The sequence below is a fragment of the Jaculus jaculus genome, chromosome 2 (assembly GCF_020740685.1).
Source record: "Jaculus jaculus isolate mJacJac1 chromosome 2, mJacJac1.mat.Y.cur, whole genome shotgun sequence".
NCBI lineage: Eukaryota > Metazoa > Chordata > Mammalia > Rodentia > Dipodidae > Jaculus > Jaculus jaculus.
This window is the reverse complement of record NC_059103.1, coordinates 8,999,501-9,025,538: the sequence shown is the minus strand read 5'-3', so window position 1 is coordinate 9,025,538 and position 26,038 is coordinate 8,999,501. Positions and strand designations below refer to the sequence as shown.

The following is a 26,038-nucleotide window of genomic DNA, read 5'->3' as shown; positions in this document are numbered from 1 at the left end:
CTAAGAATGTATGTTCAAATCTCCAGGTCCCACATAGCCAGACGTGTAGTGGCACCAGCATGCAATGACCCACAAGCACACCAGGGGGCGCATGCTACTGGACTTCATTCACAGCAGCTGAAAGGCCCTGGCTTGCCCATTTTCTTTCTCTCAAAAAATGTCTCTGGCAGTTTCAATGTAAAGATCCCATAGTATCACGAGTTTTATTCAGGCTCATACTCTCAGCTGGTAGAACCTTTGGGAGGTGGAGTCTTGCTGAAGGAGATTGGGGGTGGACCTTGAGGCTTATTAGCCCAGCTTGCAAGCCTAGTGCTTAGATCATCTGCACTCAGATGATACGGGAGGATGTGATATCCTGCTCACTGCTCCTGCCATGAAGAAGCGTCCTTTCCAAACTGTGAGCCTGAAATAAACTTTTTTTTTTTTTTTTTTAATGTGAAATAGGGTCTCACTCGAGCCCAGGCTGACCTGGAATTAACTATGTACTCTCAGAGTGGCCTTGAACTCACGGCAATCCCACCTCTGCCTCCAAGCGCTGGGATTAAAAGGCATGCACCACCACGCCCAGTGACAAAAGGATTTTTTTAAGGGAAAGAGGATGGCAGAAGAGAATCAGAGTTCAAATGTGACATCGGTAGGTCACATCTGCTGGCTTTGAATATGGAGCAAGGAACAGAGATTCAGTGCAGGTATCTTCTTGACCCTGAAAGTGCAGGGAAATAGATTCTCCCTGGAGCTTCCACAAAGGAATGTGTGCACCTCTATAGCCACCTTGATTTGAGACTAATGAAACATATTTAAAATTCAACTTGGGCCAGAGAGATGACTTGGTGGTTAAAGCACTTGCCTGCAAAGGCTAATGACCCAGATGGGAATATTCTCCAGCTATCAGATGCCCAAGCTGGGGTATGCATAAGGAGTTCATTTGCAGTGGCTGGAGGCCCTGGTGCATCCATTCTTTCTCTCAAATAAAAATAGCCAGGTGTGGTGGCGCACACCTTTAATTCCTGCACTCGGGGAGGCAGAGGTAGGAGGATCGCCACAAGTGAACTGCAGGTCAGCCTGAGCTAGAGTGACACCCTACCTCGAAAAACCAAAAAATGTAATTAATTAAAATTCAAATTTAGGGCTGGAGAGATGGCTTAGCGGTTAAGCGCTTGCCTGTGAAGCCTAAGGACCCCGGTTCGAGGCTCGGTTCCCCAGGTCCCATGTTACCCAGATGCACAAGGGGGCGCACGTGTCTGGAGTTCATTTGAAGAGGCTGGAAGCCCTGGCGCGCCCATTCTCTCTCTCTCCCTCTATCTGTCTTTCTCTCTGTGTCTGTCGCTCTCAAAATAAAAAATAAAAAAAAAAATTCAAATTTATAGAACTGTAAAGTAAACCTGTGTGGTCTTCAGCCATCAAGTCTGGGGCCACTGGTTACAGCACACTAAAAGGAACAAATCGTTTTTTTTGCCCAGGACTGTTGATCAACAATGAGGGAGGGGTATGGTACAACTCAAAGGGCCCGAGGTCAGGAGGCCTGTTAAAAATCTATTCTTCTTCCTCCTCCTCCTCCTCTTCTTGTTTTCTTTCAGGGTAGGGTCTTTACTCTAGCCCAGACTGACTTGGAATTCACTATATAGTCTCAGGGTGGCCTTGAACTCATGGTGATCCTCCTACCTCTACCTCCCAGGTGCTGGCATTAAAGGTGTGCCCCATCACACCAGGCCAAAACCAATTTCTTGCCTGACACCTGATAGCCAAATGCTGGGCTCTTCCCCCAAGGGACTAAGAACTCATTCACTAGGAGAATGAGGGACCCACATCTTTAACTCCAGCACTTGGGAGGCCAAGGTAGGAAGATTGCCAAGTTCAAGGACTGCCTGAGAGTACATAGTGAATTCCAAGTTAGCCTGGGCTAGTGTGAAACCCTACCTCAAAAAACCAAAATTAAAAAACAAAACCGGGCTGGAGAGATGGCTTAGCGGTTAAGCGCTTGCCTGTGAAGCCTAAGGACCCCGGTTCGAGGCTCGGTTCCCCAGGTCCCATGTTAGCCAGATGCACAAGGGGGCGCACGCGTCTGGAGTTCATTTGCAGAGGCTGGAAGCCCCGGTGTGCCCATTCTCTCTCTCTCCCTCTATCTGTCTTTCTCTCTGTGTCTGTCGCTCTCAAATAAATTAAAAAAAAAAAAAAAAAAAAAAAAAAACCAAGAAGGCATGTGTCAGGTTTCATGGAGGCAGTCTCTGAAGCTGAAGCTTGAGCTGAGCATTGAAGTACAGCAATGATGTACAACGTAGTGATGGGAACTAGCCACTGTCTGATGACGGAAGCCCCTTGGGTCTTTATCACTGGGAAATTTAAACAGGACAGGTCACCAGTGAGTATACGGAGTTTAAGGTGGAGAGATTTTTCCCAAGCTCCTGCAACACCAAGAAAGCCTGTTTTCTTTTTCAGTGACGCACCCCACCAATTGGGCTGGTGGAAGATGATTTACCACCACCCAAGGCCTAATCACTGCAGAAAGGTAAATAGGGCCGTTCCCAGCGTTCAGGTCCAGTCCTCACTGGGAAAGCTGGTTTTCCCTATTCCTATCAGGGTTAGCAGTAGGTAAAGGTTCTTCGGTGACTACTGATCAGAGGTGAACTGTCCTAACATGAGGATCAGCAAGTGACAGAAGTAGTTGGGTTTCTAGGTAACAAGGGACCTAAGGAACCCAGAGGCCTTAGGAGGGCATACTGCAGACTTTACAGGGAGGATGGAAGGTAACTGGGGTATGAGTTCTAGAAAACCTGGGAGAGCTGATGTCCGTACTTCGGCATAGGCTGGATGGACACAACAAAATGCATGAGGCTGACAGTGATCCCAAGAATGAACGTGTGTATGCTCGGTGTGCAGGGAGAAGCACAATACAGACCAACACATGTCACTGATCCCAGCTTTCCCACGCACATCCACAAGCACCACACCAGGAACAGTTCTTTGCTTCCTTTTCTTGAGACAGAGTGTGGCCTGGAATGCCTGATCCTCCTGCCTCAGTCTTCCAAGTGCTGGGAGTAGAGGGCTGTGGTGCCACACAGGGCCAGTAGGGTTTTAAGGTCCAAGTGTTCTGAAAGGAGCACATCACTCATCACAACGCTCCTGGGTGTTACACGATGCTAGTTTATTCTGAACCAGTGCTCACAGTGGCTCAACTCTTACAAACTACAACTGGACTACATGTTAAACAGTTAGACAACGGCATGTTTCTTCATCAGCTACACGGATACACATCACTCAACTACACAGAAGACAATGTTGCACGCGCTCACTGGGGCCTGCAATGTGGGGAGGGGGCATTCTGTTGGGCAGATGACCAGTGTGGAGTCCACGGCCACACTGCAGACCACCTGCCTACTGTGCCACGGTGCAGCTCTCCCTCCATGGCATTGCCAGACAACGAGTGGAGCAAAACCTGCCCACCAGACTTGTTATTGCGTTACAGGGCTTCTCCCTAGCATTCACATCCTAACGTTTTCAAAATCCAAACACCTTAAGGACACTTCACACTTAGGGAACTTCTTCCTCTCCAGTGTGGACTCTCTGGTGTTTAGAGAGATTGGACTTACTACAGAAGGTTTTCCCACAGTGATTACACCAGTAGGGCTTCTCCCCAGTGTGGATTCTGTGATGCTTATTGAAATTTGAGCTGTGGTTGAAGGCTTTCCCACACTCCTTGCACTTATAGGGCTTCTCTCCTGTGTGCAAGCGCTGATGGGAACTGAGACCTGCGTGCTGACTAAAGCTCTTTCCACACTCATTACACTGATAGGGCTTCTCCCCCGTGTGGATTCGATAGTGTCGAATGAGGCTGCCTTTCCCACTGAAGGCTTTCCCACAGTCCTTACACTGATAGGGTGCCTCTTCTGCATGCATTCTTTGATGTTTAAGAAGGTCTGAACTCTGCCCAAAGGCTTTCCCACACTTACAGTCATAGGGCCGGTCCACCAAGTGTGTTCTGTAGTGAAGGGTGAGGTTGGAGCTGTGGCTGAAAGCCTTCCCACATTTGGTGCACACATAAGGCTTCTCCCCGGTGTGTGTTCTGCGGTGTTTGGTAAGGTTTGAACTATTACTAAAGGCCTTCCCACACTCGGCACATATGTAACGCTTCTCTCCTGGGGCGGGCTTAGAAGCCGAGTCTGCCCCCTTCCTGGAGCCTGTGACCTGCAGAGGTTTTGCTCCCCTTTCAAGATTGCTGACCCACTGCCTTTCTGACCTGGCCCCATACTTATTGGCAATAATCACGGGGATGATGTCCATTTGGAGTCCGTCTGCGTGAGACTCTTCTTCAGAACTTTTCTGCTCATCTACTGGTAAACCCTTCCGGGGAGTCTTACAACCTGAAACAAGCAGATTAAGGCTCTGTCAGTTGTTTCCTGTTTTTTTTTTTCTTTTTTTAATTTTTTGTTTATTATGTATTTATTTATTTGAGAGAAAGAGAGAGAGGCACAGAGAGAGAGAATGGGCGCACCAGTGGCCTCCAGCCACTGCAAACGAACATCAGACGCGAGCGCCCCTTGTGCATCTGGCAAACGTGGGTCCTGGGGAATCGAGCCTCGAACTGGGGTCCTTAGGCTTCACAGGCAAGCGCTAATCGCTAAGCCATCTCACCAGCCCTTAATATTTTTTTTTATTGGCAACTTTTTTTTATTGGCAACTTCCCCTAATGCTGAAGAGCAAGCCTTGCTGCTTCTGCCCGTCTGGGCACTAAAACTCAAGCTCACTTCTAGGAAAACAACCCTTCCTCTGAGCTCCTTTTATGAAGTCCTGCCAAGTGGCTTTACCATGACATAGAATAAACCTTGTGACATTGTGTTCTTTGTATTTCACTACACTGGTAACTCCAAGGAGGCTCCAACTGATTACAAGCTTAAACAGTGAAAAATTCAATTACTTTTCTATTATTGTGCATGCGTGTAGAGGTCAGGGGCTGACCTTTTTTTTTTTTTTTGGGGGGGGGGTTGGAAGGGGAAGGTCTCACTCTAGTCCAGGCTGACCTGGAATTCACTATGTAGTCTCAGGGTGGCCTTAAACTCACTCACAGCAATCCTCTACCTCCTGAGTGTTGGGATTAAAGACATGTGCCACCTTGCCTGGCTTGCATGCTTTCTTTATATTTGTATTTATTTATTTGAGAGAGAGAGGCGGAGAGACACAGTATAGGTGCTTCAGGGCCTCTAGCCATTGCAAACGAACTCCAGACGTATGTACCACCTTGGGCTTAACATGGGTACTAGGGAAATGAACCTAGGTCCTTTAGCTTTGTAGGCAAGTGCCTTGACCACTAAGCCATCTCCCCAGCCTATCTTTCTTTCTCTTTTTTCCTCTAAGGTAGGGTCTCACTCTATCCAAGACTGACCTGAAACTCATTCTGTAGTCCACGATGGCCTTTGAACTCCTGGCAATCCTTCTACCTCATCTTCCTGACTGCTGGGATTAAAGGCATGTGCCACTACACCTGGCTTAGCCTTTTAGTTTTCCTATAGATTATGATTGTTTCTTGAGAGAGGGTGTCAACATGTAATCTAGGCTGGCTCTGAGTTCTTTCAAACCTCAGCCTCTGAAATGCTGGGATTAACAGTTGTGTGACACCACATCCAGCTATAGCCATGTGGTTCAAAACTGTGTGTCCATGACGGAATTTCATGTGTCTGTGTCGTGGTGAGCATCTCAGATTTTTCAGGGCCATGGCTCTGCTCATGAACACACCATGTCCATGAATACTGACCTATACCCTCTGTATTTAAGCAAAGACCTGGTGGTTCTGACAATAACATTTTAACTATTGAAAATATATTCATGGTGGGTTGGAGAGATGGCTTAGTGGATAAGGAACTTGCCTATGAAGCCTAAGGACCCATGTTCTACTCTCCAGGGCCCTCATAAGCCAGAAGCAAGGTGATGCAAGTGTGCAAGATTGCATATGCACACTAGATGGCACGCATATCTGGAGTTTGATTACAGTGGCTTGAGGATCTGGTGCGCCAATTCTCTCTTACTTCCATGCATTAAAAAAACCCAGTCTGTTGGGCCTGCCTTGAAAAAAAAAAACAAAAAAAAATGTATTTATGGGCTGGGAAACTAGCTCAGTGGTTAAACACACTTGTTTGCAAAGCCTGTGGCCCAGGTTTGATTTCCTGGTACCCATGTAAAACTGGATGCACAGGTGGTGCATACATCTCTAGTTCATTTGCAATGTCAAGAAGCCCTGGCATACCCATACTCACATTCATGCTCTCAAATGAAAAAAAAAAAAATATTGAGGGCTGGAGAGAGAGCCTAGTGGTTAAGGTACTTGCCTGCAAAGCCTAATGACCTAGGTTCAATTCCTCAGTACCCACGTAAAGCTTGATGCACAAAATGGCACATGCATGAATTCATTTGCAGGGCTAGAGGCCCTGACATACATATTCCCCCCCCCCTTGTTCCTTGAAAATAAATAAAATATTTAAAAAATGAAAAACAAAAGAGAAGTTGGAGAGATGTCTTAGTGGTTAAGATGCTTGCTAGAAAAGCCAAAGGACCCAGGTTCCATGCCTCAACACCCACTTAAAGCTAGCTGCAAAAGGTGGCACATGCGTTTTGGAGTTTGTTTTCAGTGGCTGGAAGCCCTGGCACACACATTCTCTCTCTTAATCCTAGCACTTGAGAGGCAGAGGTAGGATTGCTGTGAGTTCAAGGTCAGCCTGAGACTGCATAGTGAGTTCCAAGTCAGCCAGCCCTACCTGGAAGAAAAACAAAGGAAAGAAACCACTAGTGCAAAATAACAAAAGGTACAAGCCATCATTTGTGGAGATTTGCACTGCAGAGTACTTACCCTAATACTTTTCTTTCTTATTTAAATTTTTTTATTTGCAAGTACGGAAACAGATGGAAAAAGAGGGGCATGCCAGGGCCTCTGGTGTCTGCAGTCAAACTCCATATGATTGGCCATCCTGTGCATCTGGCTTTACATGAGTAGTGGGGTAGGGTCCCAGTCGTTAGGCTTTGCAGGCAAGTGTCTTAACCATTGAGCCATCTCTCCAGCTTGCTTGCTTCCCTTCCTCCCCTTTTAACTTTATGAACAAGTTCCATAATTATAGACCATAAGCCACGATAAGTCCCTCCACTCTCCCACTTTCCCTTTGACAACTCCACTCTCCATCATATCCCCTCCCCCGACTCAGTCTCTTTTATTTTGTTTTTTGTTTTTCCAGGTAGGGTCTCACTCTAGCCCAGGCTGAGCTGGAATTCACTATGTAGTCTCAAGGTGGCCTTAAACTCATGGTGATCCTCCACCATGCATGGCTTAATTTTTTCTATTTCTATTATTTATTTGCATATGTATTTTTATGAGCATGCATGTGAAGGTCAGAGGAGAAACACCCTATGAACAACCTCTCCTCTTACCTTCTTGATGCAGCCTGTAATTTTTTGTTTTTTTGTTTATATGAGGCAGTCTCTCTAGTGAGCTTCTGGATTCCCTTGGCTCCGCCTCCCACTGCTACAGGAACCTGGAGATTTAGAGACACTTCGCCCCAACTTTACAATGGGTGCTGGGGAACTCAAGCTAGCAGGTTTGCAAGCAGGTACACTTATCCACTGAGCCACTTCCCCAACCCCAAGTTCCTGAAGTATGCTGCATGTCCCGATGCTGGGACCTGGCTGAGGCAGCTGGGTTTGGAGGGGAAAGCAAATTATTTCTACCTAGTCTGACCAGTCAGATCAACTTGGGGTCACCTCACACCAAGAGTTATGGATTATTCTGCCTTAAGCCACAAAGGCTGGGCACAGAGAGGCGGATCCTCACCTTGATTCTTTCTTGGATCCTGAGGAAAGTCCTGCTCCTCACCAGTCTCTTGGATGTACAGGGGGCCCCAACACTCATACTTAGGGCTGCTGTCCACAGGCTGAGCTTGGTTACTGCTCAGGGATGCCACTGAGGTTCCTGAAGATGACATCTTCTGCCTCTGTTCCTCTGAAGGAGTTGAGACCTGCAGACAGTAAGAAATGGCTGGGCTTAGCGGGGCGTGATGGCACACGCCTTTAATCTCAGCACTTGGGAGGCAGAGAGAGGAGGATCATCATGAGTTCAAGGCCACCCTGAGGTAAAGACAAAAAAAGAAAAAGAAAAAGGAAGAAAAAAGGCTGGGCTGTACATAGCACACTCTGGAAATCAGAATGAAAAACACCTCAGGGAGGCTATGCAGAGAAAGGAAAAGAAAAGCTCCACCCCCCTCAATCCTAGTTTAGGATAAACAAAAAACCAGGTCTAATTTATAAGCTATTTCCATGCAACCAATCTTCCTGGTTCCTGCAAAGAATGGCATGTGCCAGGCGTGGTGGCATGTGCCTTTAATCTCAGCATCTCAGCACTCTGGAGGCAGAGATAGGAGGATTGCTGCGAGTTCAAGGCCAGACTGGGCTAGAGTGAGACCCTATCTGAAAAAACAAAAGAGTGACAAATGCCCAAGTCTCCTACAATCACACGGCTACCCCACCTGCAGTCCTGGCTCATCCAGCTCTTGCTCCAGGTCCTCCAGGAGAGTGACCGCCTCCTCCGCACTCTCAGGGCAGTGCTCCTGCACCCAGGACTGGAGCTCGCGGGGCAGGATGGTCAGGAACTGCTCCAGCACCAGCAGCTCCAGGATCTGCTCCTTGGTGTGGATCTCGGGCCTCAGCCACTCACAGCAGAGCACCCGCAGCTGGCTCAGGGCCTCACGGGGCCCAGGGGTGTCGTGGTACCCAAACTGCCTGAAGCGCCGACGGAACATCTCCAGGCTAGATTGGCACTTCTGCTTTTCGTCCTCGTCCTCCACTTTCACAGTTGCAGGCCCCACTGGTTCCTGAGGCGGCCTGGGACCCAGAACTTTGGCCATGCCCACTACCTTGGTCATCACAGGGAGTCCAGAAATCACAGGGCTTTGGGGAGCAGAACTGGCTCCTCTGGGTTTCAGGTTGTCTAGAGTCACACGTTGAATCTACAAAATATGGTTAACATAAAATTATCAAAGAGGAAGGCTTTTTGTTTTTTGGTCTTTACAGCTTTAGCACAGGGTCAAATAGTCCAAAACTCATATAGTAAATATTTTTCAGAAATTATGTTGTTTGCAAGAAAACTTGATGGAACTGGGGATCATCCTGTTATGTGAAATATGCCAGTCTTGCAACAACTATAGCATGCTCTCTCTCTATGTGGAATTCTGTAGCAGTTTTATTAGTTTCTGGTCTGATGTTAAGGTCTTTAATCCATTTGGACTTAATTCTTGTGCATGGAGAGATAGAAGGATCTATTTTTATCCTTCTACAGATACATATCCAGTTTTCCCAACACCATTTGCTGAAGAGGCTGTCTTTTCTCCAATGAGTATTTTGGGCATTTTTATTGAATATCAGGTGGCTATAGCTACCCGGACTTACATCTGGGTCCTCTATTCTGTTCCACTGATCTACATGTCTGTTTTTGTGCCAGTACCACACTGTTCTTGTTACTATGGCTCTGTAGTATAGGTTAAAATCAGGTATGGTGATACCACCAGCCTTATTTTTGTTGCTCAGTATTATTTTAGATAGTTGAGGTTCTTTGGGATTCCAATGAATTTTTGGATTGTTTTTTCTATTTCCATGAAGAATGCCTTTGGAACTTTGATGGGGATTGCACTTAATGTGTAGATTGCTTTTGGTAAGATTGCCATTTTCACAATATTGATTCTTCCAATCCAGGAACAGGGGATGTTTCTCCGCTTCCTAGTGTCTTCTGCAATTTCTCGCTTGAGTGTTTTAAAGTTCTCATTGGAGATTCTTTATTTCCTTGGTTAGGTTTATTCCACGGTACTTTTTTTTTTTTGATGCAATTGTGAATGGGAGTGATTCTCTGATTTCATCCTCTGTGTGTTTGTTGTTAGCATATATGAAGGCTACTGATTTCTGTGTATTTATTTTTGTATCCTGCTACATGGCTATAGGTTTTTTATCAGCTCTAACATTTTGCTAGTAGTCTTTAGGGTCCTTTATATACAGAATCATGTCATCTGCAGATAATGATAACTTGATCTCTTCCTTTCCAATCTGTATCCCTTTTATGTGTGTCTCTTGCCTTATTGCTATGGCTAAGACTTCCAGAACTATATTAAATAAAAGTGGGGCAGTGGGCACCATTGTCTTTTTCCTGATTTTAGTGAAAAAGCTTCCAGTTTTTCCCCCATTTAGTAATATGTGGGCTACAGGCTTGTCATAAATAGCCTTTATTATATTGAGATATGTTCCTTCTATTTCCAGTCTCTGTAGGACTTTTATCATGAAGGGATGTTGGATTTTGTCAAACGCTTTCTCTGCATCTAGTGAGATTCTATGTGGAATTCCGTGTGTGTGTGTGTGTGTGTGTGTGTGTGTGTGTGTGTGTACACGAACATATGTGTATGTAAAACAATGGGACACAAAAAGTAAAAAGAGGGCTTGGAAAATGTTTCAGTGGTTAAAGCACTTGCTTGCAAAGATGGCTGACCAGAGCTCAATTTCCAAGTTGTACATCTATCAGACAACAAAAAATGACACAAGTATCTGGTTGTTGTTTGGAGGGAAGAGGGCCTGGTACATGCTCTTCCCCTAACCCACATGAAAATAAACAAAAAAATTTAAAAATAAAAAGTAGGTCTGGAAAGATGGCTTAGCAGTTAAGGCACCTGGCCTACAAAGCCAAAGGATCCAGGCTCTATTCCCCAGGACCCACGTTAGCCAGATGCACAAGTTGGTGCATGCATCTGGAGTTTGTTTGCAGTGGCTGGCAGCCCTGGCGTGCTCATTCTCTCTCTCTCTCCTCCTTCTCTGTCAAATAAATATATTTAAAAAACAAACAAACAAACAAAAAAAAGACTAGGTGTGGTAGTGCATGCTTTTTAATCCTAACACTTAGGAGGCAGAGGTAGGAGGGTCACTGTGAGTTTGAGGCCACCCTGAGACTACATAGTCAATTCAGGTCAGCATGAGCTAGAGACCCTATCTTGTAAAATGGAAAGGATGTGGAAGGGGGAAAAGGCAGAAAGTATGAGGGGGTAAAAAGGGAAATAGAAGGGTCACAAAAGTATATTTTATACATCTATGAAAATATAATGAAACTCATCACTTGCGTTTTTTGTTGTTGTTTATTTTTTGAGGTAGGGCCTCACTCTAGCCTAGGCTGACCTGGAATTCACTATGTAACACTGGTTGTTTTTTGTTGTTGTTTTGAGGCAGGGTCTTACTCTAGCCCAAGCTGGCCCCAAACTCACAGCGATCCTCCAACCTCCACCTCCTAAGTGCTGGGATTAAAGGTGTATGCCACCACGGCCACTGACTCCTATTACGATGTATAATTAATATACACTAGTAATAAGTCTGGAGTCAGCTGTCCCATCTGTTGTTCCGCCTTCCTAAAAAGTACAGTCTGGCTAAATTTTAAAATCAGATTAACTTTGCTCCAACAACTTTTACAACCTTACAGCTGTAAGTTATCTTAATATCTACAGTTTTTGAGATTTCAACAAGCTAGCTAGTACTATCTGTTTGGCCCTAAGACATGTACTTGAACAATACAAATGTTAAAAAAAAAAAAAAATTACTAGTCAGATGGTTACCAGTTTGTCAGCATAACAGGTTTCATGTTGGAGTTAACTTGCATGTATTAATATACTACAGTGCTGAGGATAAAGCTCACAGTTAGAGGGCTTGTTTCACAGGCCATGATTTCATCTCAAATAATAAACAACAAAAAAAGGGGGGGCCGGAGAGATGGCTTAGTGGTTAAGCACTAGCCTGTGAAGCCTAAGGACTCCGGTTTGAGCCTCGATTCCCCAGGACCCACGTTAGCCAGATGCACAAGGGGACACACATGTCTTTAGTTTGTTTGCAGTTGCTGAAGGACCTGGCATGCCCATTCTCTCTCTCTCTGCCTCTTTCTCTGTCTGTTTTCTCAAAAAAAAAAAAAAATTTTTTTTAAAGGGGGCTGGAGAGATGACTCAGTGGTTAAGGCACTTGTCTGCAAAGCCTAACAACCCAGATTTGATTCCCCAGAACCCATGTAAAGCCAGATGCACAAAGTGGGACATGCATCTGGAGTTCATCTGCAGTGGCAGGCCCTGGACTGCTCATTTTTTTTTCCTTTGGCTTTTTGAGGTGGGGTCTCACTGTAGCCCAGGCTGACCTGGAATTCACTACGGAGTCTCAGGGTGGCCTCGAACTCCCACAGTGATCCTCCTACCTCTACCTCCCGAGTGCTGGGATTAAAGGCGTGTGCCACCACGCCCAGCTGGATTGCTCATTTTCTTTCTCTACTTATTTGCCTCTTTCTTTCCCAGATACATAAATAAAAACCCTTTATTTTGGTCTTGTTCTATTTGCAAGGAGATAAGAGGGCGAGAAGGGGGAGGAAAAGAAGCATGGATACACTAGGGCCTCTAGCCACTGCAAACCAACCTACTCCACATGCATGCACCACTTTGTGCCTCTGGCTTTATGTGGGTACTGGGGAACTGAATCCAGGTTGTTAGGCATTGCAGGCAAGTTCCCTAACTGCTGAGCCATCCCTCCAGGCCCCAATTAAATTTTTTTTTTTCAAAAAGTAAAAACTGGTGAGACGGTTCAGTGGTTAAAGACACTTACTTTCAAAGCCTAATGGCCTGCATTAGATTCCCCAGTACCCACATAAAGCCAGAGGCATAAAGTGGCATCTGGAATTTGTTTGCAGTGGCAAGCAGCTGGCATGCGCATTCCCTTCCTCTGTCATTCTTTCTCTGCTTGCAAATAAATAATTCAAGTAAAACAATGGTAGAAGGACTGTGAAGATGGTTCAGCAGGTAAACAGCACTTGCTGCCCAGGCATGAGGACCTGAATTTAGATCCTAGCACCAATGTAATAAGCCAGGCATGGCTGTGTATGCTTGTAACCCTAGTGCAGAGGCGAAGAGACAGGAGAATCGCTGGGGCTCGCTGGTCAGCCAATCTGACCCAAACATGGCAGCTCCCCATTGAGAGGCTGTATCTCAGGGAAGAAAGGCAGGAGAGAGGAGACATCTGATGTTCTCCTCTAGCCTCTGCTCACAGGCATGTAACACACACATTACGAAAGTCCAAAAACAATGAAGTATAATTAGGGTATGTATAATTTTGAGCTTCACTTGACCCATCTTCAGAACATATTCGAGTTTTTAAGTATCTTTAGCTTTTTACAGAAAAGCAGGTAGAAGAACAGTAAGATTAGACTTAAAGGAACATGTATTCTTAGAAAGATATTTTCTTTTAAATACATACTCATACACACATACATTTATTTATGTGTGTGAGGGGAGACACACACTGCAAACAAACTCTAAATGTGTGTGACTCGTGTGTCTGGCTTTACGTGGGTACTGAGGATCAAACCCATACTGGCATGTTTTGCAAGCATGTGCTTTTAACTGCTGAGCTATCTCCTCAGACCTGAGAGGTATTTTCTTTTGATAAAATATGTACTGATGAGCCTGGAGAGACAGCTTAGTGGTTAAGGCATTTGCCTGCAAAGCCAAAGGACCCCGGTTCGACTCTCCAGGACCCACATAGGGACCACAAGGGAGCACAAGCATCTGAAGTCCATTTGCAGTGGCTGGAGGCCCTGGTGTGCCCATTCTCTCTCTCTCTCAAATAAATGAATGAATAAAATATGTTTTAAAAATATGTACTGATGGAGCCAGGCATGGTGGTGCACGCCTTAAATCCCAGAACTTGGGAGGCAGAGGTAAGAAGATCGCCATGAGTTCGAGGCCACCCTGAAACTACAGAGTGAATTCCAGATCAGCCTGAGCTATGAGACTCTACCTTGAAAAACAAAAATAACTCCAAGGCAGGAAGCATGGTGGGTGGTACACGCCTGTAATTCCAGTACTGGGAAGACTGAGGAAGGAGGGCTGTCAATCAAGACCAACCTGGACTACACACCAACATGCGGTTTCCTAACAAAAAACTTCACACTTCCCAAAAACTAGACAGGCTCCCCCCACCTCCCAAGGTAGCTTCTCGCTCTAGCCCAGATTGACGTGGAATTCACTAAGCAGTCTCTGGTTGGCCTCAAATTCACTGCAATCCTACCTCACCCTCCCAGATTTTTAACTTTTTGGGATAGATTTGGGGGAAATGGCTTAGTGGTTAAAAATGCTGAGCTTGGATTCCCAGAATCCATGGAAAGCCAGACACAAGTAGCATACGTGCATGTAATCCCAGTGTGCTACGGTGATGGGGGGTAGAGCCAGGAGGATTCTGGAGTTCTGTAGCTTAACTAACCCTGTCACAAACAAGGTGGAAGGTGAGGAATGACACCTCGAAGTTGTCCTGTCTTCCACACAACGTATACACAAAAGATCTGTGTATACTTTATGGTAGTAAATAAAACATCACTACATATTATTTTATATATCCATAGCATACCCTTTTAAAATGTTTTCAGCATTCTAAGACACATTGCTTATCTGAGAACTTTTTTTCTTTTTTCCCGAGGTAAGGTCTCACTGTAGCCCAGGTTGACCTGGAATTCACTATGGAGTCTCAGGGTGGCCTCGAACTCACGACGATCCTCCTACCTCTGCCTCCCAAATGCTGGGATTAAAGGCGTGAGCCACTGCGCCCGGCATGAATTTTATCAAATTGCTCCAAATCTCAAAAAAGAATTCTAGGGACAGCTGGGTGTGGTGGCGTACACTTTTAAACCCAGCATTTGGGAGGCAGAGGTTAAGTATCACTGCGAGTTCCAGGCCAACGTGATGCTACACAGTGAATTCTGGGTCGGCTTGGGCTAGAGCGAGACTACCTCAACCCCCTCCCGCCAAAATCGTGTATTTTTCACTTGGCTTGGGGTAGGGGTGGGTAGCTCATCTGAAGGGCTTAACAAGTATGTGGACCAGAGTTCAATCCCCAGTATCCACTTTAAGAAAATAACATTCTTCACTGAAAACACATAACTTACGTTAACACGTTATACTCATTTTTAAAAACAAACAATATACTTTACCAAAAGAACCCTCTGGAGGATTGCCGTTGAGTTCGAGGCCAGCCTGAGACTACACAGTGAATTCCACCCAGGTGAGCCTGCGCTAGAGTGAGACCCTACATCAAAAAAAAAAAAAAAAAAAAAAACCCTCTAGAAATCTTACCGGGTCTGAGCAGATCTCTATTCTGTGCGTGGACAAAGCCCAAGGGGACTACTGGATACCACCCGAGATTTCTAATGAGATTCGGTTCTCCACAGAAGGTTCCCAACAATCAAGTCCTAAGCTTAACCTCTGAGAGAGAGAGAGAGAGAGAGAGAGAGATAGAGAGAGAGAGAGAGAAAGGGGGGGGCAGCCGGGTTCGAGGAGCACACCGGAAAGCCGCTCCCGGACGCGAGAGAAACACGGTTCCCTTCGCGCGAGCGGGAGGGGGTGCGCAAGGCTTTCCGCCGAGCCGGCGCCTCCCCCAGCCGGGGCTGGGCAGGGACTCCCCCCCCTCCCCCGCGCAGCCATCGCCGCTAAAATCACTCTTCCTTCGCCCAAGAGCCCGGCCAAGGTACCTTCTCCCTGCCGGTACTTTCACCTGGGGCCGGCAGGCTTCGCCGTGACTCGGAGACTCTCCGGGAGCCAGGAACCCGCACCGCTCACCGAGCAGCGGCGCGGCCGGAAGTGCGTCATCGCCCCGCCCCGCCCCGCCCCGCGGGGGGCGCAGCGTCCCTTCTAGGAAGCGGGGAGGTCTTCTCGGTACCCGGCTGGAAGCGGGAGAGCGCTAGCCGGAACTCCCTAGTGGAAGCCTGTCTCATGCATGGGTCTTTTTAATTTTTATTATTACTTTTTTTAACTGTTGTGGGCCCAAGCTTAATGGTCTCGATTTAATTGATTATGTCCACAGAGACCTGTATTAGACAGGGTTCTCTAGAGGGACAGAACTTACAGAGTGTATGTGTATTGTGAAAAGGGGTTTAGGGCCAAGGACGTTGCTCAATGGTTAAAGAAGCTTGTTCTCAAAGCCTGATGGTCCTGATTCGATTCTCAGTACCCCTGTAAAGCCAGATACACAATGTGGCGCATGTGTCTGGAGTTTGTTTGCAGTGGCCTGCAGGGACCCTGACATGCCCATACCTACTTTCTCTCCTCACAGAAAAACAGTATTTTATTTTTATTTATTTATTTGGTTTTTTGTTTGTTTGTTTGAGATAGAATCTCACTCTCTAGTCCAGGCTGACCTGGAATTCACTGTGTATTCTCAGGGTGACCTTGAACTCATGGCGATCCTCCTACCTTTGCCTGTCCAGTGCTGAGATTAAAGGTGTGCACCACCATGCTGGCCTCACTCTATTTTTTTAAATTCTTTATTTGCAGCAGAGAGGGGTGGGGGAGAATGGGTGCGCCAGGGCCACCAGCCCCTGCAATCGAATTCCAGATGCACACGCCACCTTGTGCATCCAGCTTTACATGAGTGCTGGGGAATAGAACCTGAGTTCTTAGGCTTTGTAGGCAAGCACTTTAACCACTGAGCAATTTCTCCAGTCCTACTGCTCACTCTTTTTTTTTTTTTTTTTTTTTTGAAGTAGGGTCTTGCTCGAGCCCAGGCTGACCTGGAATACACTATGGAGTCTCAGGGTGGCCTCAAACTCATGGTGGTCCTCCTACCTCTGCCTCCCGAGTGCTGGGATTAAAGGTGTGCGCCACGGTGCCGGCTTATTATTACTGCTCACTTTTTAAAAAAATTTATTTATTTATTTGAGAGCGACAGACACAGAGAGAAAGACAGATAGAGGAAGAGAGAGAGAATGGGTGCGCCAGGGCTTCCAGCCTCTGCAAACGAACTCCAGACGCGTGCGCCCCCTTGTGCATCTGGCTAACGTGGGACCTGGGGAACCGAGCCTCGAACCGGGGTTCATAGGCTTCACAGGCAAGCGCTTAACCGCTACGCCATCTCTCCAGCCCCCTACTGCTCACTCTTGTTGCTACTCCCCAGCTGATGTGACAAGACGTGATGCCCAGCCTCTGTTCTGCCATGCTTTCCCTGCCATGGCGGAACTTCCCCAGGAGACCATAAACCTAATAAACCCTTTCCTCCCATTCGCCGCTTTTGGTTGGGTGTTTTGTCCCAGCAATGAGAAGGGGCCTATTACAGTGGTGAAGGGCGGCGGAAGCAGCAGCAGCAATGGATAGACACACTAACCAGTAAGAAGTGAAGGTTGGAGAGCTAGCAACAAGGCTTTTTCCTGGGATCTCTATGTATCTGGGCTGTGGTGAAAAGGTGCTGTCCTTTCTGGGAGAGAGACTTCTCCTCAGGTAATCCTCTTGGAAAATACCCTACAGATCCCCATAAATTGTGTCCACCTCTGCCTCACGAATGCTGGGATTAATACATGTGCCACCTCACCCAGCCCTGTACTTTTCTTGTTTAAAAAGATTACTTTTTATTTGCAAGGTGAGAGAGAGAGTGAGCGAGAGTGAGAGTGAGCGAGCGCGTGCGCACTTAAGGACAATCCGGTTAAGCTCTTGTTGACAGAAGAAAGCAATGTCAGATCGGAAGCATACTCAAGTGTTAATTAGCAACACAGGTGAGAACACTAACTAGATTCTCTAATTATGCCTGCTACATCTCCAGAGACATTTTGTTTTTACATTGCTGGGAAAAGAACATAGTCTCTTTATTACTGAGCTACAGCCCTAGCCTGCAAGAGATTTTAAAAATAGCCTTAGAGGGCTGGAGAGATGGATCAGTGGTTAAGGCACTTGCCAGTGAAGCCCAAGGACCCAGGTTTGATTCCATAGAATCCACATAAGCCAGATGCACATGGTGGATGAACATGCACCTGGAGTTTGTTTGCAGTGGTTGGAGGCCCTGGCACACCCATTCTCTTTCTCCCCCTCCCTCATAAATTATATATATATATATATGTGTGTGTGTGTGTGTGTGTGTGTGTGTGTGTTTGTCTACCTTGGGGTTGGAGAGATTGCTAAGCAATTAAAGGTAGTTGCTTGCAAGCTGATGTGGTGGCACACACCTTTAATCCTACCGCTCGGGAGGCAGAGGTAGGAGTATCATCATGAGTTCAAGGCCACCCTGAGACTACAGAGTGAATTCCAGGTCAACCTGGGCTAGAGTGAGACTCTTACCTCTGAAAAAAAAAGGCACTTGCTTGCAAAGCCCGTAGGCCCAGGTTTGTTTTTGAGGTAGGGTCTCACTCTAGCCCAGGCTGACCTGAAATTCACTCTGTAGTCTCAGGGAGGCCTCAAACTCTTGGTGACATTCCTACCTCTGTCTTCTGAGTGCTGGGATTATGGGAGTGTGCCACCAAGCCTGGCCCACTTTTTTTCTACATTACTCTATTCTTTTCTTGGTTTTTGTGTGTTTTTTTGGAGGTAGTGTCTCACTCTGGTCCAGGCTGACCTGGAATTCACTATGTAGTCTCAGGGTGGCCTCGAATTCATGGTTCCCAAGTGCCTCCCTAGTGCTGGGATTAAAGGTGTGCGCCACCACACCTGGCTGTTCTATTCTTTTTTTAAAAAATATTTTATTTACTTGATAGATGAAGAGGAGGAGAGAGAGAATGGGTACACCAGGGCCTCCAGCCACTGCAAACGAACTCCAGACTCATGCGCTCCCTTGTGCATCTGACTTATGTGGGTCCTGGGGACCCGAACTGGGGTCCTTAGGCTTCGCAGGCAAACGCCTTAACCGTTGAGCCATCCCTCCAGGCCTGCTCTAGTCTTTATCGTCTTGGGAAATTGACTTGACAAAGGAAGATGGATTCTTGTCCCCTTTGTCACCAAAACCCAGAAGGGAAAACTTACCAATGTATATTGTGTCCCTGACTCCCAAACCCCGCCCTTTTCCAGAAAGGTAGATTCTTTGTTTCTCATAATGTATTCCAGGTTGGCTTCAAACTAGCAATCCTCCTGCCTCATCCCCCTGTGTGCTGGAATTACAGGTGTGCATCACCATGCCCTAACTAGCTCATTTATTTTTGCTGCTATAACATAGTTGGCCAGTAGGGGGCGATCAAGACTTGCTATTTCTTTGCTATCTCCCCCCTTCCCCCCAACTCCCCATGTAGGGTTTCACTCTAGCCCAGGCTGACATGGAATTCACTGTGTAGTCTCAGGGTGGCCTCCTACCTCTGCCTCCCAGGTGCTGGGATTAAAGGCGTGGGCCACTTTTTTTTTTCTTCTTCGGTGTGGCTTCACTCTAGATCAGCTGACTCACTTTTTTTTTTTTTTTAATGAGAGGAGAGGTGGAGGGAGGGAGAGAGAGGGTGCACCAGGGCCTTTAGCCTCTGCAAACAAACTCCAGATGCATGCTACCATGTGCATCTGGTTTACATGGGTACCTTGGAAACGAGCCGAGTCCTTAGGCTTTGCTGGCAAGCGCCTTAACTACTAAGCCATCTCTCCAGGCCCAGACTTGGTATTTTTAAAATTAATTCATTTTTTTTTCTTCATAAGGAGAGAGAGAGAGAGAGAGAGAGAGAGAGAGAGAGAGAGAGAGACTATGAATAAAAATAGATGTCAGGGCCTCTTGCTATTGCAAACTCTAGATACATGTACCATTTTGAACATCTGGCTTTACACAGGTATTGGGGAATCAAATTGTGGTAGTTTGATTCAGGTGTCCCCCATAAACTTAAGTGTTCTGAATACTAGCTTCTCAGTTGACGGAGATTTGGGAAATAACGCTTACTGGAGGGAGTGTATTGTTGGGGGTGGACTTATGGGTGTTATAGCCAGTCTCCCCTTGGCAGTGTTTGGCACACTCTCCTGTTGCTATTGTCCATCCTCTGCTCATGACATTGTTTGCCCCTGCCATCATGGAGCTTCCCTTAGAGCCTGTAAGCCAAAATAAACCTCTTTTTCCTACAAGCTGCTCTTGGTTAGGTGATTTCTACCAGCAATGCGAACCTGATGGCAACAGTAAAGTGGTACTGAGGAGTGGGATTGCTGCTAGACACCTGACTGTGTGGCTTTGGCCTTTTGGAGCTGATTTTCAAGAGGAATGTGGAAGGAATTGAAACCTTGGCCTAAGAGATGCCTTGTAGTTGATGGACAGCTTGATGGACTATTCTTGTCATAGCTGAAAGACCTGAATGCAGTAAGAACTGTGGGCTGTGAGGTTTGGCTTGTGAGGGTGAGAAAGAGCTTGGCTTGGACTGGGCCAGCAGTTTGTGTGAGAAGCTTGCTGCTAGGGCTGTGTCCTGAGAAGTTGTGCAGGGTCGCTTTGCGTAGAAATTAGCTGGAGTGAGCAGCAGGACATAGCACAGAAAGAAAAATCTTTGGGTGAACTGTTGCCCGTTCAGCTGCAATTGAGAGATTACAACTTCTGAGACTGGGCCAGCTGACCTGCACTGGGGCAACAGGAAGAATGTAGACTCTTTTGAAAGGCCTGGTGCTCAAGGAGTGTCCTGTTCTTCAAATTCTGCTTCATCCCCCCCCCCAACTGGATTAACAAATTGGCACCCTACCTGGTATTGTGGAGTTTAAGAAATGCAGGAAAGAGAGGGTCACTGAGTTTGAAACACGGTCTTGTGGCTTGGAAATGGCCATGGGCAGTGTGAAGCAGGTTTGCTGGATACTTGCATGGAGACCCCATGGGACCATGAGGATGAACCGTGGATTGCAGTGGAGACCTACCCAGTGGAGATGCTGGGACCAGGGAGAGCTGCCGCCCGATAGTTTTCCAGGACTGTGAATAGCCTAGCTGGAGGGGCGGAATTGGAATGTCAGAGACTTTTTGCTGGTTAGAATTATCAGACTTTGGAGATTTGTCATTGGCTAGAGTTATTGGGCTTGAAGCTACAGTTTGGTGTTTGCCCCAGTTGTTTTAAATCCTGTATTGGTTGAATATATCTTTGCTATGCCCAGTGCCATCTTTTGCAGTGTGAATGTTTATCCTGTCATTATGGGTTTTTTGAGGTTACTTTTTGGTATTATGGCTTAGTTAAAAGATCTTGGACTATGGGGATGTTTGAACATAATTGAAATTGATAAAAACTATGGAGAATTTTAAAGGTGGATGAATGCATTTCATATTATATCATGTATGGCTATCGGTTTATGGAGGCTAGGGGCAGAACGTGGCAGTTTGATTCAGGCGTCACCCATAAACAGGTGTTCTGAATGCTAGGTTCCAAGTTGATGGATTTGGGAATTAAAGCCTCTTGGAGGTGGTATATCATTGGGGGTGGGCTTATGGGTGTTATAGCCGGTTTCTCCTTGCCAGTGTTTGACACACTCTCCTGTTGCTATTGTCCACCTGATGTTGGCCAGGGGGTAATGTCCACCCTTTGCTCATGCCATTATTTTCCGTCATCGTGGAGCATCCCTTTGAGCCTGTAAGCCAAAATTAACCTCTTTTTTCCCACAAGCTGCTCTTGGTTGGGTGATTTCTACCAGTGTGAACCTGACTGCAACATTAAGCTTTGCAAATAAGCACCTTTAACTGCTGTGCCAATTTTCTAGGCCCAGGACATGGCATTTCTTAGATTTGTGGGCAAGCCCATTACAAATCTGCACATCTTCTTCCCAGGAGTTTGTGCCTACTCTCTTGGGGAAGCTGCAAAAGACACTTGCTAAAGAAAATGAGAGGAAGAGGAAAACAGCTGTGAGTTCCAGGCCACCCTGAGACTACCCAGTGAATTCCAGGTCAACCTGGGCTAGAGTGAGACCCTACCTCAAAAAAAAAAAAAAAAAGTGTAAGGAGTTGGAGAGGTGGCTCAGCAGTTAAGTCACTTACCTGCAAAGCCCAACGACCAGGGTTCAATTCCCCAGTACCCACATAAACCCAGATGCACACAGTGGCACATGCACCTGGAGTTTGTTTGCAGCAACTGGATGCCCTGGTGTGCTCATTCTCTCTGCTGGTCTTTTTTTTCTGTCTCACTCCGCTTGCAAATAAATATTTTTTAAAAAATGAAAGGAAAAGAGAAAAAAAACGGGAATAGAATGTTAGATAATCTTTTATAAACGTGTGGTGTGTGAGGGCACGTGTGTAGAGAGGTCAGAGGACACTTTCAGGAGTCAGTTCTTACCTTCCACCTGTTTGAGTCAAGGCTTCTCATTCTCATGGTTCTTCATCTATGATGTGTGCTCACCAGGCCAGCTGTCCCATGAGCTGGAAACAGGAAGTTCTCCTGTTTCCCACCTCAGTCAACATGCTGGGATTACAGAAGTTCACCACGGCTTCCAGCTTTTACTTGGGGTCTGGGATCTGAACTCAGGTACTCAGGCTTGAGTGGCAAGTGCTTTATCCACTAGCCATCCCAAAAGCGTGTGTGTGTGTGTTTGCACACACAACCTTGGGTGCTGTACCTTAAGAATGCTGTCCAAAGCCAGGCGTGGTGGCACACACCTTTAATCCCAGCACTCAGGAGGCAGAGGTAGGAGGATCGCTGTAAGTTCAAGGCCACCCTAAGACTAGTAAGTCCCAGGTCAGCCTGGGCTAGAGTGAGACCCTACCTCAAAAAACCAAAAGAAGGGCTGGAGAGATTGCTTAGTGGTTAAGACTTATCCCTGTGAAGCCTAAGGACCCACGTTCAATTCTCTAGGTCTCATGTAAACCAAATGCACATGGCGCAAGTGTCTGAAGTTCATTTGCAGTGACTGAGGCCCTGGCGTGCACATTCTCACTCTTTCTCTTTCTCCCTCCCTCCCTCCCTCCTTATCTCAAATAAATAAATAGATTAATAAAAAAATTAAAAGAATATTTTATTGCCAGACGTGGTGGCGCACGCCTTTAATCCCAGCACTTGGGAGGCAGAGGTAGGAGAATCGCCATGAGTTCAAGGCCACCCTGAGACTACATAGTGAATTCCAGGTCAGCCTGAGCTAGAGTGAGACCCTACCTCGAAAAACAAAAAACAACATCAAAAAAAGTTATTAGCTGGGTGTGGTGGCACATGCCTTTAATCCCAACACTCAGATGGCGGAGGTAGGAGGAATGATTGCTACAGCAAGACCCTACCTCAATAAAAAATAAAATAAGCCGGGCGTGGTGGCACATGCCTTTAATCCCAGCACTTGGGAGGCAGAGGTAGGAGGATTACCATGAGTTCAAGGCCACCCTGAGACTACAGAGTGAAGTCCAGGTCAGCCTGGGCTAGCGTGAAACCCTACCTCGAAAAAACAAACAAAAAATAAATAAAAATAAAATAATTTTCACCCAGGCAGAATGAATGAGTGGGTGCACCAGGGCCTCCAGCCACCACAAATGCTCTCCAGATGCATGTGCCACTTTGTGCATCTGGCTTTACTTGGGTACTGGGGAACTGAACCCAGGCCATCAGGTTTTGCAAGCAAAGCTTTTTTTTTTTTTTGGTTTTTCGAGGTAGGGTCTCAATCTAGCTCAGGCTGATGTGGAATTCACTATGTAGTCTCAGGGTGGCCTTGAACTCATGGTGATCCTCCTACTCTGCCTCCCGAGCACTGGGATTAAAAGTGTGAGCCACCATGCCCAGCTGGAAGTGCTTTTTTATTATTTATGTGTGTGTGTATGTGAAAGAGTGAGGGGGGGGGAAATGGGTGCACCAGGGCCTCAAGCCATTGCAAACAAACTGCAGATACATGAGCCACCATGTGCATCTGGCTTACATGGGCTCTGGGGAAATGGAACCTGGGTCCTTGGGCTTCCCAGACAAGCACCTTAACCGCTAAGCCATCTCTCCATTTGAGCAAGTGCTTTTAACCACTGAGCTCTCTCTACCCCCTCACTTTGAGACAGGGTCTCATGTAGCCCAGGCTGGCCCTGAACTCCCACGGATCTTCCTTTCCTCTGTCTCCTGAGTATAGGGATTCCAGGGGTGTGCTGGCATACTGGCTTAATACAGTTCACAGATCTGCTTTGATACCTGTGACCCTGCCTCACATCCTCTAAGCTCCCTTCACTGAGCTGAACCACTGTAGTGACCAGCTTCTTCAAATGTACCCGGCAGCCCCTGCTCCATGACTTCCCTGTGTGCAAACAGCAAACTCCATGGAGCTACCGTGCACAAACATTTTCCCCAGGTCCTGTCATAGGGAGATTGGGCTCCACTTGTCCACAACAACCAGGTTTAGTAATTCCTTCCAGGCCCGTTACTTTGTTCTGTGAAATCACTTACTTGGGCTGGAGTGATGGCTCAGCAGTTAAAGGCACTTGCCTGCAAAGCCTGATGGTGCAGGTTCTGTTCCCCAGTACACATGTAATTCCTGTTGCACAAAGGGGTGCATTCATCTGTGGTGCAAGGAGGCCCTGGTGCACCCATACTCACTCTTCTCCATCTGTTAAATATATATATATATATATATATATATATATATATATATATATATATATATATATATATACATACACACACACGTTACTTTTGAGAGCGACAGAGAAAGAGGCAGATAGAACGGGCGCGCCAGGGCCTCCAGCCACTGCAAACGAACTCCAAATGCGTGTGGCCCCTTGTGCATCTGGCTAACATGGGTCCTGGGGAATTGAGCCTCAAACCAGAGTCCTTCAGCTACACAGGCAAGTTCTTAACTGATAAACCATCTCTAAAACCCGTTAAATTTTTTTTTTTTTAATTACTTGCTGTGAGCCGGGTGTGGTGGCGCATGCCTTTAATCCCAAAACCAGGGAGGCAGAGGTAGGAGGATCACCGTGAGTTCGAGGCCACCCTGAGACTACATAGTGAATTCCAGGACAGCCTGGACTAGAGTGAGACCTTACCTGAAAAAAAAAAAAAAAACTTCTTGGATGGATGTGTCTGGCACACAAACCTTACCTCAGGCTCTGCTCTCCAGAGACCCAGGCCAAAGCTGCTGGACAACACAGGCCGACATCCCCCAGAGCAGGTTATGAAGACAGCTGGGTCAAGAGGTAACTGGTTTTATTTGTTGTGAAACAGGGTTTTCATATAGCCCAAGCCAGCCTCAAAATTTGCTACGTAGCCGAGGGTGACCTTCAATTCCTGATTCTCCTCCCTCGAGGTCATCTTTGGTATCTTTATTTTACCACAGCCCTGAAAGCAAGCACGGAAGGGACGAATATTGTGACTTGAAGATATTCAAACACAGGAGACCAGAGCATTTGGCATCTCTTTTTAAAATTTTATTTTTAGAGAGTGAACGAGACACAGAGGGAGAATTGGCGGCCCTCAGCCACTGCAATCGAACTTGGCTCTTGTGCCACCTAGTGAGCATGTGTGACCTTGAACCTGCCTTCACTTTTGTGTGTCCGGCTAACATGGGTCCCTAGAATTCACTATGTAGTCTCAGGGTGGCCTGTATCCTCCTACCTCTACCTCAGGAGTGCTGGGATTAAAGGTGTGTGCCACCACACCCAGCTTGCCCTCTCTTTGGATTGGAACTTTAGCCATCAATCAAGCATTTAAAAGTATTTTAGTGAAAGATTCCCTAGCTTCTTACTTCTCTTATGGGATCCCATTATTTACTTCTTGAAAAATTGATGGATTTTTTTGTTTGTTTGTTTTTTCAGCTAGGGTCTCACTCTAGCTCAGGTTGACCTGGAATTCACTCTGTAATCTCAGGATGGACTTGAACTCACAGTAATTTTCCTACCTCTACCTGCCAAGAGCTGGGATTAAAGACGTGTGCCACCACACCTGGTTTTATCTATTAGGATTTTAAATTAATTCAATTTAAAAACTATATTGAACATCTGATAACCATCTAGACTCTAGAGACTGATACTTCTGTGGGCATACCAAGGCAGGAAAATTTCTAATTCATACTAAAAGTGGAACATGAACAAAACACAGCAGGTCATCTAGTCTATAAACAAGGCAGAGCCTGAATTACATCTCTATATAGATTTAGGCTTATTATGTTGACCTGGTTGTAATAATCAACTACAAAATTAATAAAATATATACACTGATCATCCAAGGTTTTTTTTTTTTTTTTTTTTTGGTTTTTCGAGGTAGGATCTTGCTCTAGCCCAGGCTGACCTGGAATTCACTCTGTAGTCCCAGATGGCCTCAAACTCACAGCGATCTTTGTACCTCTGCTTCCCAAGTGCTGGGATTAAAGGCATGCACCACCACACCCAGCTT

At 46.3% G+C, this 26,038-nt stretch overlaps 1 protein-coding gene across 1 annotated transcript in view; it reads right to left on the bottom strand.

Annotated features, from left to right (window-relative positions):
• Positions 1-3,120: 3,120 nt before the first annotated feature.
• Zkscan1 (zinc finger with KRAB and SCAN domains 1) overlaps positions 3,121-26,038 on the bottom strand; it is a 47,888-nt gene continuing 24,970 nt past the window's right edge. Inside the window, exons 7-10 of the mRNA XM_045142831.1 lie at positions 15,571-15,739; positions 8,499-8,978; positions 7,808-7,991; positions 3,121-4,358 (exon numbers count right to left, since the gene is read on the bottom strand). Coding sequence (XP_044998766.1) covers positions 3,529-4,358; positions 7,808-7,991; positions 8,499-8,978; positions 15,571-15,739 — 1,663 coding nt within the window. The 3' untranslated portion in view covers positions 3,121-3,528. The remainder of the gene's footprint in view (positions 4,359-7,807; positions 7,992-8,498; positions 8,979-15,570; positions 15,740-26,038) is intronic.